Source organism: Neophocaena asiaeorientalis, unplaced genomic scaffold, assembly GCF_003031525.2.
Source record: "Neophocaena asiaeorientalis asiaeorientalis breed wild unplaced genomic scaffold, Neophocaena_asiaeorientalis_V1.1 scaffold229, whole genome shotgun sequence".
Lineage (NCBI taxonomy): Eukaryota > Metazoa > Chordata > Mammalia > Artiodactyla > Phocoenidae > Neophocaena > Neophocaena asiaeorientalis.
The window spans coordinates 3,418,251-3,436,720 of NW_020174096.1; the positions used below are offsets into that span (position 1 = coordinate 3,418,251).

Here is an 18,470-nt window from a genome sequence, read left to right on the forward strand (position 1 = left end):
CTTAGAGTTATTTGTCAGGTCGAGAAAGGAAGACACCTTGAATATCACCTTGTACTTTCAAATGGCCTCTTCCTGGATGAGGAATGAACAGAAAGGGCTGGGGAGGGTCAGGGCTCATCGGCCCTCCTCCTGCACAGATTGCCCCCTGCCCCCTGCACCTCGACAGTGGCAGCTCCAGCTACGGGGTCACAGTGGAACCTTAGAAGTCCAGCATTTCCCTCGTTCATAATTCTGTTTCTATTTTTGACAAGAGGTGTTTTTCTTTTTTTTTTTCACATAAGTTATTGCTTCCCTGCCTGTCAGGAAAGGCTCCTGGAAAAAGAATTCTTTAGTATTAGGTGTGATGAAAAGGAGGCAAGAACGCAGAGATTCCAAGGAACAGACCACCGTCTGCTCCCCTGGGCCATCCCCTCTCCAGTGTAACTGACCACACCGATCACGGTTAGTGTTTCAGAAGGCCCTTTGGAAGATGTTTATTCTGAAAACCAGTTCCAAGACTTCCTGCTTCATTAAGACAATTCAGTGAAAGGCTCAACTACAGGAAGCTGCGGAATTGGCCAAATCATTTTAACTTTAGGGAAAGGATAAGGTGGTCTGAACTTGATTCAAAAATCGAGACAACTGCAGTGAGCTCATAATGGCCACAGTCAGTCTCACTCTGCTGAGGGAAGCAGCGTGTGGACGGGGAATGACCTCTACGCCACAAGAACAGGCTCAGGCGCCGTTCGTTATTATGGAGATGGGCTGCTGAACAAGATCTTTATTGCATATTGATGGAGCCAAGGTGATTAAATTCTAATTGCTAAGGACAAACGGCAAAAGCATTTGCCAGAGCAAAAAATCAAGTGAGAGGGTGGAGACCTTTCAATAATTGTGCCCATTGGTATTCCTGGTGGGTTTCTAAAGATGATCCAGGACCAAAAAATAATTGGGAGGTTCAGTGAAGGCCAGGAACTATAGAGACATCTTTAGAAGCGCAAATGCAATACTTATACCCTTTTACACACCTTGCTGTAAAATGTAACATGTAAAACTCTTATCAATATCATTTAAACTTCAAGTGTTTCCATCTTGAATTAATAACTGAATTTTTAAAGTACTTTTAATCCTTTTCACAATATCAGACAACATGGAAACTGTCCCCCCAGTATTTTATTATGAAACATTTCAAACATATAGAAAAGTTGAAAGAATTGTACAGTAAAATCCTTATACCCACCACCTATAGTCTACAATTAACATTCTACTGTATTTGCTTTATCATGTATCTGTTTATCTTTATATTCCCCATCCATCCATCCACCCATCTTATTTTTTATGCATTTCAAAGGATGCTACAGATATCAGTACATCAAGGAATCTGTTTTACATCATAGCCTATACAATTTTCTCTTCTCCAAAGCTTGTATGCAACTCTGATCACACTTTAGCCTCATGTCACCCCTCATCTTGAAAACCAGACTGATCCTACCCCCATTTCAGACTTGTTGTAAGGAATAAGTAAAATGATAAGTGAGATACTTACTCCTCCCATGAAGGGGTCCCATGAATGGAGCTAGCACTGCTGTGTTTACCAAGAAGGAAAGAAGGTTTTTCTTTTTGCTGAAGGGAGTAAGGTACCTAAGGTTGGCACGTTCCATGTGAGCCAGGTTGGTGGACATCATTTCTAACACCAGTGGTGCTAACCCATGCTCAGTTTCCTTCCTTCAACAGGAGTGAAGAGCCCCTCACCCTGGGTCACTGGCACGAGCTGCACGTGTCCCGCACAGCGAAGAATGGTATCTTACAGGTGGATAAGCAGAAAATAGTGCAGGGAATGGCGGAGGTAAGAAGGACGTCACCTCCTAACGGCTTATGTGAATGCGGTTACTATTTCCTCCCTGTCTTGGAGATGAAAGTGGCAGCATAATGATTAAACACAGTGCCAGTTTACCTGGGCTAACAACCAAGCTTCCCACTGGGCAAGTTCCTTAGCTTTGCAATTCCTCAGCTGTGAATGGGGATGATAATAAGAGGGGCCTCATAGGGTGGTTGGAAGGATGGAGTGAGCTAATGCAAATGTAGCGCTCAGAAAAAGTGCCCGGCTACCTCCATGCCTCCCAACCTCTGCCTTTGTTCATGTTCGTGTATAAGGAAGTTCAGAACACAACTCCAAGGCAGGGCCAGAGATGGGGTGGTCGCACAGCTGACAGACTCTGAAACCAGACTCACGGGGCTCAAAATCTAGCTCTATTCCTCACCAGTAGTGTGAACTCAGACCAGTCCCTCGATCTGCCGAGTTGGTGTTTTTGCATCTAAAAAATGGGGTAGTGGTGACACAATAATGATGTCTCATAGAGTTGTGAGAATTAGGATAACTGTATTTATAGAACACCACAGAACCTGGCATATGACCAGCACTTTGTAGCTTTACTTATTGTTAAAAGTGTGCTATCATAGTAGCCTCAAGAGCTCAGAATTTCCACTCAAGTTTATAACTTTCATCCATGATTTTATTTCCAAGGTCACGTTCAAAGGAAAAATGACACTTTTAAGGAGGGATAAGAGAGATTTGCTTTAAACTGTAACCTACTGCGATTCTGTACACGTACGAAATTTACAGACCCCTAAAACAGAGGGGACTTTAGATTAGCCAGGATGTTCATTACAACAGTCTTCATTTTGTGCATCACAGATTTAAAGGGGGCATCGATGAATGTGGGTGTTCTGAATTGATAGAGAAAAGAAAAGGAAGGAAAAAGGACTCTTGGTGGTAAGAGGTATTTGGTTGAGGAGGAGAGAAGAAAGAAGGACACACATGTCAAGCAGGCAGCTTTGGGGACAGCAATGGTGGGTGGTCCTATCAGAACCAAGGACCTCCGTGGGAATTAGAAGAATCAGAAACTGGGCTCTGCTTCAAGAGGCGAGTACCTTAGAAAACATCCCATATATATTTGTGAAAGGAAGGAAGGGAGAGGGGAAGGGAGGGAGGAAAGATGGAAGGAAGAAAGGAAAGCAGGGAAGAAGGAAGGGAGATGAATAAAAGAAAATGGATTTTAATGGGAGAATGGGAGTCACTTCTTGTGTAATCCAGAAAACTCTAACAGCTGACTTTAGTCCAAGACAAGATCAGAAGCTCACAGCATAGATCTGTGTGCTGACTTAATAACATAAATTCAAAAAAGCATTGTATCGCTTTAGGCTCTAGTTACCAACATCTGTAAAACAGTAACAAAAACTTAGGATGGGCATGTCTGTAAATAGTGGGCTTAAGGCCTTTGATTCTAAATAAGGAACCCTTCAGGAGGCAGTATTTACCATTGGGATCCTACAGTGAAGAGGTAACACAAAGGTAGAAACCACACCTCGGGTTCTGTTACTACCACGCCAGGGAATGAGAATTAGACAATATGGTAAAATTGTGTCCTCCCTGTTGGCTCTTTGAACGGATGGAGCTGACCGGAGGGCTGCCCACCTGGAAAGCAGTATAAACATGTGGGAGGGAAGGCGTGGCTGTTGTGTGTGCATTTGAGGGTGGTTCTTGTGAGGCTGCCTTGAGACAGGAGTGGGAAGGCCCAGTGCTTGATCTCCAGGAGTTAAACCTTAATCAGATCACCCCGCAGGGGTCTCTGCCCCTGCAGCTGTCCTGTCCACACCGTGTTCAAAGGTGTGGCTGAGAGGGGCAGAGGTCTTGGAGTTTAGAGATGGGTGGGGTCAGGGATTAGAGGATACTGTTGGGGGCTATCCCAGCCCCTAAGTATCCGGGCCAGATTCCTGGCTGCACTGAGAAACACCAACAGTGCAGGGTGAGCCAAGCTATGCAGACTTAGAGGAAAGGCAGTGCTTCCCAGGGCTTCAGGAAAACCCAGCCGGGGCGTTTGCTCAGGTTTTCCAACCACTCCCAGCCGAACGGAAGCGGCAGATCCAGGCCCAGAGCATCCCACCGCAGAACAGGCCCACCTTGGTGGGTCTGTTTGTTTATCTCCTGCGGTCTTGCGTGGGCGTGGCCGCTGCAGCTCCGCCTCTTACCCACCGGCCGGTGGCGGGGGAGGATTTTGATGGGCAGCCAAAGGGGACGCCTCTCACCCCATGAGACCCCGCCCCGTTCGCTGGACCCAACCAAGAAACTGCAAGTGTTTTCAAAACAGTCTGTTTCTCTGAAATCCCTTTGACCCTGCAGGCTTCCTGCTTTCCTCCTAGTATTTTATTTTAAAGACAAGATGGAGATGGGTTCATGGGGGTGTGTGCTGACAGCTCCTGTCTGGTTCTCTGTTTCATGGGGCCACAAGAATTCGCGAAAGCCCTTCTTTGATGACCACCCCCCTCCACCTCCCCGCTAGTTAAATAAGAACCCTCGAAGCTGCCTGAAGGTTATTGACGGAAGGCAGTTCAATCTGTTTAATCCAAGACCTCTCTGCTTCTACCTGGCTGGACCCCACCACCGTGAGTGCTCCCCTAGATGGAGCTCCCTCCTCTCTGTCTCCATCACAACCAGACCCCAAATCCATTCTCCTCCCTCTGGCCAGTTATATTCCTAAAACACAGTCTGACTGTTCTCTCTCCTGCTGAAAACTCATTGCTTTTGGGGTGAAGTGCACATTTCTATCCATGCATGATCTGGTCCCTCCTTGCCTCTGCCCTATACCTACGTGCCCCCTAAGCCCCGAGTTTGTCCAGCGTCTTTCTCAGTTCTAACTCTCCCTAGTGCACCTCCCCACTCCCCATGTCTGCGGTAGAGTATGTGATGCCCCCTCCCCGCCAGGTGCACCCAGAGCCACAGGGTTAATCTTACCTGCCCGGCCACTTGTCTGTGTTCACCCCAGCGTAAGCCTCTGGAGGGCAGGGGCCTGGGCTTTCTTATTTACTGTTGTCTGTGCAGCATTTAGTACCTGGGACATAGTAGGTACCCAGTAATATTTGTTAAATTATTAAATGCTGCTACTGTTTGTATTTCTTTTGATCATAAAGGAAACAATAACTTAAGTTACCCAAAGTGTGTTCATCCCCCAGAGGTCTCAAATGTGTGTTATCTTAGGACATTTTACTTAACTAAGACTCATGTTTAAAGGAGTTTAGACATTACATCTCACACACAGCTTGTTATCTAGCCCAGCCATTGGGTTTAGGCTGTTGAAGTGACCAGAAGCAGGGGCAGCCTTTGGGGATTGACAACGGGGAATTCTCCGAGAAGCTGGAAAAGAATTTCTCTGCCCTTGTATCTGATAACAAGGAATGCCTCCCACCTGCCATGCCTTCCCTTTCTCTTGGCCTAAAGAGGTTCTATCTTTACCATTAGTGAATATGCATCCAACTCTAGGCAAAGTGCTAAATCAGTGGAATCTCAGCCGCCAGGACAGGCTAGACTGTACTGCACACATAAGCCCCAAATAGCATCACCTTATAATAAGGAGTTATTTCTCACTCACGCTACATGTCCGTCAATGGTCAGCTGCAGCTTTCATCTGAGACCCAGGCTGAAGGAACAGGGCGTGGGGGAAGAGGGCATGGTGAACCCCTCCTGGCTCCGAAAGCCTCTGCCCAGAAGTGATTAACTTCTCTTCTGCTCATGCTTTATTGACCAAAGCAAGTTACATAGCCCCACTTGAGATTGACAGGTTGGAGTTAATCTTCCTACAGGGAGAGGGGTATTGATGATGGAACAGTCTACGATATTCGCTCGCATTTTATAGATGATGAAACTGAGTCTCAGAAATGTCAAGAAATCTACTTTCCAACAGGTGGTAAGTAGCAATGCAAAACAAGGCAAAGGTCAAGCCAATGTGTAGACAGATTGTCATGATGAGTCTTGAGACTGCCTCTGCCATTTGCTCCCTGACAGGAAACCAAAGGTACCTTTGATAATCTTAACCATTTTTTTCTGAAGTTGCACCGTGTTTTGTTTTTTCACCCGTTGGCAGGGAGGCTTCACCCAGATTAAGTGCAACTCGGACATTTTCATTGGCGGGGTCCCCAATTATGATGACGTGAAGAAGAACTCAGGCATCCTCAAGCCATTCAGTGGGAGCATCCAGAAGGTACAGGCTTCCCTTCCTCATGTGTATTGTGTGACCTTGACCGCAGACAGTGGAATTGAGAACTTTCAACCTGCTGCACCCAAGAAAGAAAGCTTGAGAAATTTTTAACGTTTTTCAAGCTATATTTTTTAGTGCTCAGAGCATACCTTTGCAACCCCACTTTCTTATAACGTCTGCTCCTAGCTATATCCAGCAGACATCCCATGAATGCAACTCAGAGAAGATGAATTTGTACGACACATCCACTAAAATATCCTGGGATTGTTGAGGAAGGCACCTGGCACCGGGTCGCTATAGACACTTCTACAAAAGGGAAGGAAGAGGATGGAGTCTCATAGGGACTCCTGCTTCTCTTTGGGGTCACTTTGCTTTCTGCTCAAGGCAAGACCCAATTGTTTTCGCCGCCTCCACTTCCATCCCCACCACCATGATTTAACAGTTGTTCATCAATCAAGTAACCATATTCTTGAGCACAGATTAAAGTCCTTCCATAGAAGGTCTGGAAAAAATCCACTCAGCTAGTAAAAGAGACGGCATGCTGACCCCATTCATATCTGTCTCTTATTCCTTCTCTTGGGGCTGTCCATGATCCCTCCAGTCATGAGATTATGTTCTGTCTGCAACAGATATGCAGGTTGACCCACCAACCCAGATTTCCAGGACCACTAAACACTGGGGGAAAAGACTTTGAAGAAAAGCACATCCGTTTCCTGGATGTTAGCAGTATCCTGTTTGCCTTTAGCAACCACTGGAGGAATGGGGGCCACTGATCCCTTTCAGACCTGCAGCAAAGCCAGGAGAGGCTAGGATGACTGAGGGACAGTGAGAGAGGAGGGTCCTCTCACGATTTGCACATCTGGACTCTGGGAAGGGCCCCTGGGGCTCTGTACTCTGTGTCCCAGTGTAGGGCCCAGAAAAGGGGCCCAGGTAATATTTCCTCTCTCTGGTGTGCTTCCCTTTGTTGCTGAACTGTGATATCAGTGACACCTCAGTTCGGACCGTTGTCCCTCCAGGAATGGGGGTGGGGACATGGCCCCCATCGGCCACGTGTGTAATCACGGGTTTGAAATTAGGAAGCGGGCTGAGGTGCTAAGAGGCTTCACCTTCCTTCCTACTGTGTCAGGTTTTGCCCCTTCTTCACGCAGCACACACAAGCCTTTCCTCCTTACTTCCTGGAAAGGCCCTCCTCCCCTCCCAGTGACCCAGTCATCGGCTCTGCCTTACCCTGCAGTGGGCCACGCCATTCGTGGCTTGTTCAAGTCCTGCATTCTCAGCAAGAAGAGGAGACTGCGGAAAGATTCTGGCTCTTGTCCGGCAGCTTCTGAGATTCAGGGCTAGGGAAAAGTTTTCTCCCAGCTCTCCTGACACTCTCTAACAACTAGGCAAACCTGTGGAAACATGGGTTAGTGGCTGGAAGTGCCATTGCTAATCTCTTAGGACCCCCTGCGTGGTGGACCTTCCCCTGGGATGTGTTCTCTCTGTCTCTGAGTTCAGCAAAGCCTGTGAGACTTTGAAGTACCAACAGCTCAGGGCCAAGGCACACTCCATTTGTTTATTTGTGTCTGGGGAGACCAGTAACCTCACCCTATAATTCATCAGTTTCACTAAAGCCCCACTGCAGGGAAAAAGGGTGAGAGCAAAGAGCTCTCTCGTCTGGTGAATATGTACAGCGGTGCTAAGAATGTGACCTGAGTTTCACTCCAGGGAAGAGGATGTGAACAGGAAGGGGATTCCAGAGTGTCAGGGGAGGGAGGAAGCAGGAGGGAGGGGGGCAACTGCGGGGCCGAGATGGTGGAGCCGGAAGAAGCGGCAGAGAACTCTGGCCAGGACGACACAGCAGTACAATTCCACCACCTCCAGACGCAATCACCCGCCCTTGGATTCCTGCCTGTGTAGCATTTTGTGTTGTGTTCTTCCTTGCTCCGCTTTACTACCAGCATCTCTCAACCTTGGCCGCACCTTAGAATCACCTGGGAAGCTTTTTAAAGTTACCGATGACTCCACCTCACCCACAGAGATTCTAGTTCACTTGATCTGGGTGGGGCTTGGGCATGAGTATATTTCTTAACCCTCCCCCCCTCCACCTCGGGTGATTCTAATAAGTAGAATTAGAACCCTAATTTTGTGGTTATTGGGACTTCTTTACGACCTCACTGAGTAGCCAGGTCTTCCAGAGACAGAGGAAGCTGCGTGTATAGTCTTAGAAGCGATGCAGAGTGTCCCAAACACCAGATGTAATCACTTCAGTGCCTGTGTCGCTTACAAGACTATAAAAGCAGCAACCGGACCTTCTCTCTTTTGTTTAAAGCTAGGCATAGTTCACATTAGCTGAGGAAAGCTGTAGAAGACCGAAAAGACGTTTTCTGAATTCCTGAATTTCTTTACATTTTCTTTCCTAAGATCATCCTGAATGACCGGACCATCCACGTGAAGCATGACTTCACATGGGGCGTGAACGTGGAGAATGCAGCTCACCCCTGCGTGGGAGCCCCCTGCGCCCACGGGGGCAGCTGCCGACCCAGGAAGGAGGGCTATGAGTGTGACTGCCCCTTGGGCTTTGAGGGGCTGCACTGTCAGAAAGGTACACCACAGGGAGGGAAGGGGGAGAGGGGACTCAGGTGCTGCTTCTGGGAGCAGAGGGAATGGACAGACCGTTTGGGGGACCAGTTGATAACCCCGGGACAGCCATACCAATTATTTTTATCAGTGATGTCAATAGCATATTAGATGATGAATTATATATAAACTACTGTAATTATTTAATAAGAATTAAAATGCTGAAACAGTTCTGTAAACAATAAGTAAATAGTCCCCCCCGCCCCCCGCTTCCCCCAACCTACTATGGCTCCTTTCCTGAGAATCTCCTCATGGTCTAGCAATCAAAAGGTTAACTCATAGGGAATTCCCTGTTGGTCCAGTGGTTAGGACTCAGCGCTGTCACCTCCGGGGCCCGGGTTCGATCCCTGGTCAGGCAGCCAAATTAAAAAGAAAAAGTTTAACTCATAATATGGGTAAGGGAGGTTTCCAGGACTCCTACCTCTGAGCCACTCCCAGAGCCTATCCTGACAGGTGGATGCCTGGGCTTTATAGACGGATAAATATCTTGACTAAATATTTTTGACTCCTACCTGTGAATGCTGCAAAGAGAAATCTGAGACATCTTGCCAAGTACGGCAAAATCTGAATTATACGTTAGTTGCTCCAAACAAAAATATGAATAACCTTCTGTAGACTATTTTCCATGCTGTATATGTTTCCTCTGTACCTCCGTTTCCTCATTTGTAAAATGGGAATAATAGAGCAATGTTGTCTAACACAGAGAATTGTAGCATAGGTTAAATGAGGCAGCGCACATTCCTCAGAAGAACGCCTGGTAAGTACTCAACCGATATTAAACGTTATTATTCTTGGTGAGAAAAATAAAATGCACCAGCAAGTGCTGTGAGCCGCTCAGCTTTCAACCTGCCCTTGTGTGAAATCAGAGCAGGTCCCAGACCACAGGCCCTGCTGGCCTGAGCTTTCCACACCTGCTCAAGGAGGCGGAGGCCACGGCGGGTCCAGAGGAGGCCTGCGTTATGCAGCTGTGTCATGTCGGGCCACGTGGCCCTTCTTGTTAGAATGCCAGGTGACTTCACCTGTCTGGAAACTAATTAGAAAAGGTAGACAAGCCTGAAGGAAAGAAGGCTGCCATCCTAAGCGAAGGAACGTGCTCTATCTCCTTCCTATTTTTTTCCAGGTTCCTGACTTTTATTAGAAGTGGGGCTTAGAGGAAAACAGGTAGCTATTTCGGGACATGGAGTGCTAGGAGAGGTTGTTTTGCAGCAGTCTTGGAAAATATGAAAGGTGCCCGTTTTCCAGCTGCAAGACTAGGTAGTAGTATAGTGAAATGAATTTTGAAACCTGCATGGCAAATCATATGAAATATATTTATTAACATAGCTCACCTTGGTGACGAACCCCCAAAGAAGAAGAACATTTGTGAATGAGCCTGATCGTAATTCTAACAAGCAAATCACTGTTGAGCTAATAGCAGGTACTTGAAGAGGTTCCGCTCGAGTGGCCCGTTCACTCCGAAAACCGGATCTGGATTTCACACATCAGCATTTGAATCTCCCAGGTCTTCAGTTTCACTGCAGGCACATTCAAGCTTGCTCCTGCCTTAAATGCTGACACTAATGGTCAATATATAAAGTCCAAGCTTAAGTGAACATTTAGCTTTGGGAATTAAAGGAGGAAGGAGAGGATAATTTGTGATCGTGTTAACCCTCCTTTCCTGTTACAGAACATGAGCCATACAGATATAAAGTACTCACGTGCATAGCTTTGTAAGTATAGGCTCGGGTTCAATGAGAAATAAATCTCCCCCGAGTAAAGAGTCAGATCGCTGATGAGGGCCTGGGCCTCCTGACGAGATCCAAGGGGGTGCACAGTGGCGGGGGGGCTCTGGGGGGCTTTCAGGGCTCTTTTTCTTCAACATCCTAGGCTAGAGCCAAGATTAAAATCCAGGCAGAACATCAGCTGTCCTTGTGTTATGTCAGTATTTCCTTGTGCTTTGAAGTAACGATGGTGTTTCTGGCAAAATGGCAACTGTTACCAATCCTAAGAAGATTCGTATATAGGATGTGTGGCCTGTATCACGTAACTTCTCCTGTTATATGGCTTGAGAGGATTAGTGGGACTCTGGGTGCAGGTTAGGACCGTTAAGGACAATTTTTCCAGGCCCCAGCAGGCTCTCAGAGGTGCACAGTTACCAAACAGACTTTTGAGGTGAGCCTCTAGTCCTGAGTGAGGATCGGAAATAAAGGGAGGAGAGCTGGTTCCACAGAGATGCAAGAGAACAGTCTAAAAGTTGGGGTATATTCTTCGTGAGAGAGACAAAGAATGGTTAGAAGCCAGCCTTGGTTGTCAAAGAGGATCCTGTCTGATCCAGCAAGGTGATTTTTTTTTTTTTTTGCGGTACATGGGCCTCTCACTGTTGTGGCCTCTCCCATTGCGGAGCACAGGCTCCGGACATGCAGGCTCAGCGACCATGGCTCATGGGCCCAGCCGCTCCGCAGCATGTGGGATCTTCCCGGACCAGGGCACAAACCCGTGTCCCCTGCATCGGCAGGCAGACTCTCAACCACTGCGCCAGCAGGGAAGCCCTAGCAAGGTGATTCTTAGCCTCATATATTTAAGGGTTGTTTCCCTCCCTGATTAACAGATCATGCTTCAAAAGCACGAACCTCTCCTAGCACTCCCCACAGAAGTTAAACCAGCCCTTTACAGTGAGCAGCATGTTGTAGAAATCCCCAGCACCAGGCCTCGCTCCGTGCATACCAAGGCGTACCTTCTCCGTCAGGAAATTAGCTTCTGGGATCCTCAGTGAGTCTGGTTCTTTCTACCCTCCTCAGAGGCGAATTCCACTGGGACCCTAGTCGGGAGATTGGAAACTTGTTCTCACCTCTTGGTGGTGCAGACAGGCTGGGGCCAGAAACTCAGACAAATCCTGGAGCGGTCCAGGCTCCCAGACCATCAGAACATTGAGGGTGTTTTGGGGCCCCCATCCTGCCCTTTGTCTCTGGAAAAATCAGAGGCAGGAGCAGAGCCTGAGCCCAGATGGAGGTGGGCACCGGGCTCCCACTGAAATGCAGAAAAGTGAGCCTCTCTGTCCCCAACCGGGGCAGGAGGAGCCAGAGGGTCTTCCAACTCCCAGCCGCCGCGACTCCAGGTGCCAGCAAAACCCACAGGGCTTGGTCGTCCCCTCACCTTCCATTTGGGGGCTGTCACTCTTAGGTGCCTTCTTCCACCTCAAACCTCAGCACCCCATGCTGTACCCCAGTACCGAGGCCCTTTTCTCACCTCACCAGAGGGGTGTCAAAAAGCCGCCCTCTGGGCTTCCCTGGTGGCGCAGTGGTTGAGAGTCTGCCTGCCGATGCAGGGGACACGGGTTCATGCCCTGGTCCGGGAAGATCCCACATGCCGCAGAGCGGCTGGGCCCGTGAGCCATGGCCGCTGAGCCTGCGCGTCTGGAGCCTGTGCTCTGCAACGGGAGAGGCTGCAACAGTGAGAGGCCTGCGTAACGCAAAAAAAAAAAAAGAAAAAGCTGCCCTCCTCAAAAAGATACTCGCCATCATTAGAGATTTCTGTCTTCTTTCTCTCTGCTCTCATCCACATTTACCCACCTGTGTCCCAGTCCCTCAGAGCTCTTGTATTTAAGTTACTAACGAGTTAAAGCAGAGTTCCACGAAGGATGTGTAAAAATTTAAGTTCCAAGGAATACTGATGGCTGTTTTGCTCTCACACAGAGAGACAGACAGCATACATTCATAGGCACAAAATGGGAGGGGGCTTCTGGGGTCAAATAAATCTGGGTAATCCTGGGTAAACAAACCACTGTCTCTTCTGTGGGACTTTTCAGAGCATTTGCTATGTTCTGCATGTCCAAGACAGGGGTGCAGGATGCAGCTGTTTCATCCTGGGGTTCCCCCAGCCCGTAGCAGACAGGCCACTTGGGAAAGACCTCTGAGCCGGGTCCTCCTTTCCCTTCCCTGCATTAGAGTTTGGGCTCATACCATGCAGGACCCTGCAGGCCACTAGATGGGGTTGTTTCTCTGTAGCAGCTGAAGCTGCTCTACACTCACTACCGACACCAAAAGCTAATGGCTTAGGTCACACATTTGTCAGGGATGCGCAGTCCTCAGAGATGGGAACCTGCCTGGTCCATACTGATCTCCCACATTCTGGACATTTTATGTTGTGTCTAGTAAATTCACATCGTATTGCTGGGTGTGATTTGGGTGATTTTTTTGGCCGGGGAGGGGGGTCCCAGTGCATAAAACACATAGCATCATTAGGTATGGGCTATAATTTAAGAAAACTCAGTATGACAAAACACAAGTGAATAAGACATAGGAATTGTGCATACTACAGGGAATTTGTTTTCTTTTGATGGTGTATCATAAACAATGGAAAATTTGGGGGGGGGGTGTTCAACCTAGATGTTCATGTTTAGATAGCTGAAGACCGGTAGTGTTGAAAAACATTTTTTTGCTGTTCTTTACTTTATGGCTGCAGAGTCAGTTTCATGGAACCAAGACATCTGCTCCAAGTAGAGCTGTCCAGCAGGGGAGGGTGCTGCCCTATGGGCGAGAGAGCTTCCCATCGTGGAAAGTGTTCCCTGGGGCTGGATGGCCATCTCTCAGGGGGTTGTTGAGAGGAGTCCTGGCTGCTGGGAAAGCTAGGTTACAACACCCCAGGTCCTTCCTTCACTGGTCCTGGGACTATGAAGGAGCCAGCAAGCTCCCTTTAACTCGTCATATGGTCCATTGGAAATTTCAAGTCCCTGCAGTGGAAAATGCTTTGCCTAGCTTACAGGCTGCTATTCATTGTGGGTATTATTTGTGTCACCAGATGGCACGAGCTTTTAGGTCTAAATGTGAGGAAGCACCAAAAACACTTTTCGACTAGTGCCTTTGCCACAGAAAAAAAGACAATGTGTAGAAGAAAGTAGATATAAAGGGTTAGGATCAAATATAGTTGTGCTTGCAATATTTAAACAAACCACAAAGGGCCAGAAAGGGCTAGATGGTCACTTCTAGCTGCTATGTTGTAGGACGGAATTAATATTTATCCACATATGCTGACGACACTGAGTGTATTTTCACCATTTTTGTATTCAGTGGTGTCATTTCTAGAGCGTTCCCCTGCTCTTTGTTAATCACCACATCACCAGGGCTCTGAAATATTGCAAAGGGGGTGGGGTGGGAATTAGGGTGATATTTTCCACTACGGAGAGAAAAAAGAGGCAGCTGGCTGGCTTATCATGCCTTTTTCACACGTAGCCTGGAAACAAGAAAATAAATGGTCATTGACAAGGTAAGTAACTTTAGCAAGGAATTATTTCTCCAGGTTTAGATTAAATGGGGATCGTCAGCACAAGCTCAGGGGAGCCTCAGAGGTGTCAGACAATTTATTACATACATCTTCTTGGTCCACCACCACCTGTGCCTCCACTCGTGAGCTGGGACTGGGGAGGTGTGTTGGGTGACTTGGTGCTAACCACGCAGATTTCCAGTGGTTCCCGTTGGGAATCAGATTCACATTCCGTAAGAGGAACGTGAATCCCTGCAGGGCTTCACGAGGGCAGCAAGGCTGGTTCCCAGAAATCTGCAACCAAAGTAATTGGGACTTTACAATGACTGTGAGATTCTGACCTTCCCTGTTCTGTTTCATGCTGGCATCTGGCAGAGTGTGGGAACTACTGCCTCAATAGTAAGTACAGCGAGTCCTCTGAGAAGCTGTGACAGTGCCCTGGGCTCATGCCAAGGCAGGCTGCGGGCACAGTGCAGGCCAACCACCTGCACAGGTAATGAGGGGGACACACCTCTCAGGGTGGTGGGCATCCTCCCTCCAAAATCGCCGGCCCTGGGAACACACTTGTCCCCCAGCTGGACCTCGGGAAGCCCTGAGCTCCTGAGCTGGGGGGGCTTAGCAGGCACCTGGACGGGGCTCCTACACACCCCTTTGAGGGTCCAGGTGCAGAGCGAGCCCTGACCATTTCAAGGAGTCCAGGGGAATGAGGACTATTGGCCACAGACCCAACAGCGGGGACAGGCCCTGCCTGAGGCTCAGCCTAACCCAGCAGGGGCGCCGGAGTGATGTTTAGCTCTGGGTGGGATAGTCTCTCCTCCTGTCTCGGCACTAGCACCCTGCAGTCCGGGGCCTACCAGCCCAGCTAAGAGCTCTCCTGCCCTCCTGCATTCCCGCACTTTTACTTCTCATCCCCCCTTCTGGCCCTCTCCTTTCTATTTCTGCTCCTCTGGGTGTCTCTTCCAGCCTCACCTTTCCCATCCCCCTCTCCTTCCCCTGCCCGGGGCTGCCATCCATTTTTACACCTTCTCCACGGTTTTCTTTTCTCCTCTTCTGGCGTCTACTTTCCCCTTCTTCTTCCCTCTTCCCACCATCTTTCTGCTCGTGCCATTTTGCATCTTCTTCCTTTCTCTCGACTTCCTTTTCTTCCTTCTTCCTCCTACTCGCTTTAAGCAGAGGAAGACAGGCCTGTGGTACAGCCCAGAATTTAAGATGCAAGAGCTGTTCACTTCAGTCTCTAAAGGCCCTCCGGTCAGCAGGCCCTTGTCTTGGGCTGTGTTGCCTCAGGACAGTGAAGCAATTTCTTAGTTACCTCAGAAACTGTCTTTAACATTTTTTACTTCTGTTCTGCATTTCTTGTTTTCTTTCTCTCTCCCGTCCTCCTTTCCTTCCTTCCTTTATTTTTTTATGAAGAGAACGCGAGCATGCTGTGGGCGACCTGCTAACATGGGAACCTATATTTGGGGGCCCAGTGTCATTGGGTTTTGTGTTTTGCTTTCCTTCCTTCCTTCCTTCCCTCCTTCTTTCTTTCTTTTAATGTTTAGAAGTGGAGTTTAAACCCTCCTGTCGTTTGTAGTGTCAATAATTATACGTTTTCTCCCCTGGGTATAGAGTCCTTAGTTCAGTGTCTTTGTACCAACAGCATATGTTTGTGAAACTAGAACTCGTTTTATAAGCTGGCTTATTCTCTCTCGTTTTGCACATTTCTTTAAACATGAGATTCACTCTACCTTAATTTATTTAAACTGCCATTTGTGTCTTTCTAAAGAGAAAAGAGATATTGCTATAATCTCTTTAGAAGAAATCCCCTAAATTATCCCTAATTTGTGACACCAAACACAACTCCTTAGCCTATTCTTTTACTGACTGTATGGAAGAAGGAGATTCCTCAAGAAAACAAAGATGAGAAGTTGGGAGGAAGGAAACACACCTCTAAAATATTGAAAAGTAAAAAGTGGGCTCAGGGCCAGAACTGGGGAGAGTCGGTCTGGCTCATGGTCTTTTGTTTTCTTAGCTGTATGATCTTGGGCAAATCCTTGATGATTTTATGCCTCAATTTCCTAGTCTATAAATATGGGGGGTTTCCCTGGTGGCACAGTGGTTGAGAGTCCGTCTGCCGATGCAGGGGACACGGGTTCGTGCCCCGGTCCGGGAAGATCCCACATGCCGCGGAGCGGCTGGGCCCGTGAGCCATGGCCGCTGAGCCTGCACATCCGGAGCCCGTGCTCCGCAACAGGAGAGGCCACAGCAGTGAGAGGCCCGCGTACCGCAAAAAATAATAATAATAAAATAAAAATGGGAACAATCAAACCCTCCCCTTCACCCCGCACTCCCTGCTCCTTCCTGTGATTGTGGTGAAAATCTTGTGAAATACAACACCGGAAGGTGATTTGCAAACAATTGTCAAAGCCTCATCCCCTCTGCTTCACCAGTGTCTGAGGTCATGGCTGAAAGGGCTCTGGACCAGATTGGCTTCAGCTAGAGAAATCCTGGTGGGTTTTGTTGGGGGGATTGTTTTCTCTGCCTCCCTTGGAGAACAGGGTTATCCCCAGCTGCTCCTCGCATGGCCCAAGACCTGCCCTTTGGCTTCCAAGAATAATTGGGCACAGTTCAAGTTTTGGCATATTGCAAGGCCTTCTCGGCAGTGCTGAGACCGATAGGAGTGACGGCCGGCCCCAGAGAGGGGACAGCAGGGAGATGCCGATTACAGGCCATCAGTCCGGGCAGTCCCAAACCAGGCCAAGTGCCTGTGCAGCCAAGAGGAAGGGGCTGCCAAGTGGATAAATGTCCTACTTCCAGGAACTGGCTTTCTTTGTATTTTCCTGCCACGTGGTGGAGTGTAGGGGTCAAGAGAGCCATGTAGCATGTAACCTCCATTTTCTGTTCCGTCTCAGCCGTCACAGAAGCCATTGAGATCCCTCAGTTTATCGGCCGCAGTTACCTGACATATGACCATCCGGATATCCTCAAGAGGTAAGAAGCTTCCACAGGCACCTTCCTTATCTCCTGGTAGGTCAGTTTCTCAATATCTTTCCCAGAGCTTTTCCTTATCTTCCGTGCCAGAAGATAGTTCTCCAAAAAGGCACGAGAATTTAGCCATAGTCCCAGAGGGGAAAAAACATACAAAATAAACATAGAAACTAGAACAAAAACAACACAAAAAACAAACTCAAAAATGCAACCTTTGAAACAAGCCCATGACAAACAACCCAAAGCCTTTCTGGTCCAAGGGACGTTCCCAGAGAAAGGGACGTGCCCAGCCCCGGGATTTCTAATATTCAGGCTTTGAGAGGCAGTGAGAACTTGATGCTCCTGAAGCCAGGGTTATATGAGTCCGATTCCCCAGCAGGGCAGTCGGCGTCACGCTGCTCTGTGGCCATGGTCTGAAGAAGCCCGCCGAGGAAGGGTTCTGGGGCACCCTCCACCAGACAACAGCGCTTTCAGTTTACCCTTTTCTCTTTCTTTTCCTTCCCCCCTAGCTCTTTGTAGTCTAGAGTGTGCCATCCCTCACCCTACCACCGGCACAATCATTCTAGAATGTTTCCATCCTCTTCAGGTTGATCACATCTTCACAGACTAAGGCGATGCTTTAAGCCAAAGGCATCCAGTTCTTAGGGTGGAATTTGGTGGCTTTTCGAGGAACGAAAGAGGTTGAGAGACATTTTCCTAGGGCATTGGATGTCCCTGGTGACTCTGAACACACGCCAGACAGACAGGGCTTTGTTTCTCTAATCCCATGTTCTGTTTATCAAGGTTGTCTTTCATGGGCCTTAGGCAAAATGGAGTCCCAGCCAAGAAACCCTCTTCTTTCTTAAGCCCTTTTTCCCCAGAGATGGAAGGGTGTTCAGTCCCCAGAAACTGGAAGGGTGTGAACAGGGCCAAAGTTTCTAGCCCCCTGGTGCTTAATGAGAGGCCCTGGGTGGTTGGGAGCAGAGGGGTTTGGTGAAAGTAGGAGGTGCAGTGCCCCAAAGCAGAAAGCCCAGCGGCGCCTGTGCGCATATATGTAGGTGCATGTATGTGTGCATGTGTGTGAAGCTGCAGGGAAAAGTCAAGTTCGGGGTCTGTTTCAGTTAGATGCCTTTGGCTGCAAGTAACAGGAAACTCAGCTCAACGTGTCTTAAGCATGGAGGGTATTTATTATTTCACATAACAAGCTGTCCAGACTTAGACTGGATCCTGAGTTGATTAATTCAGATAATCAACGGTATTATTCAAAGACCCATTTTCCTGCCTTGTTATCCTCAGCGTATTTTCCAATGGTTATACCCTTTGTGGTTATAAGATAGTTGATCATAAATACTCATTAAATGGCTATAAATCATGGCAACATCCCATGCAAGTAAAAAAAAATTTTTTTTCATGTGACTCTTTTAAAAAGGAAAGGAGTCTTTTCTAGAATCCTCCTGATAAATTTCCTCTGTCTCATTGGACAACAGTGGGTCACATGCCCACCCCTAAACCAGTCACTGCAAGAGAAATGGAACCCTCGTGATTGGCTTGTACCAATCAGTGTATCCAAGGCAAGTGAGGGAAAGAAGGAAACTTGGACAAAAGACTGGGAAAGCAGCTCTCTAGGGAACAGGCCGGGGCTGGATTGTGCTGCAC

General features: G+C 48.1%; 1 protein-coding gene across 1 annotated transcript in view; it reads left to right on the forward strand.

The window, feature by feature from the left end:
* The window catches only part of EGFLAM (EGF like, fibronectin type III and laminin G domains), a 166,180-nt gene that overhangs the window by 136,874 nt on the left and 10,836 nt on the right, over positions 1 to 18,470 (forward strand). Inside the window, exons 16-19 of the mRNA XM_024754636.1 lie at positions 1,714 to 1,825; positions 5,898 to 6,014; positions 8,415 to 8,595; positions 16,760 to 16,838. Coding sequence (XP_024610404.1) covers positions 1,714 to 1,825; positions 5,898 to 6,014; positions 8,415 to 8,595; positions 16,760 to 16,838 — 489 coding nt within the window. The remainder of the gene's footprint in view (positions 1 to 1,713; positions 1,826 to 5,897; positions 6,015 to 8,414; positions 8,596 to 16,759; positions 16,839 to 18,470) is intronic.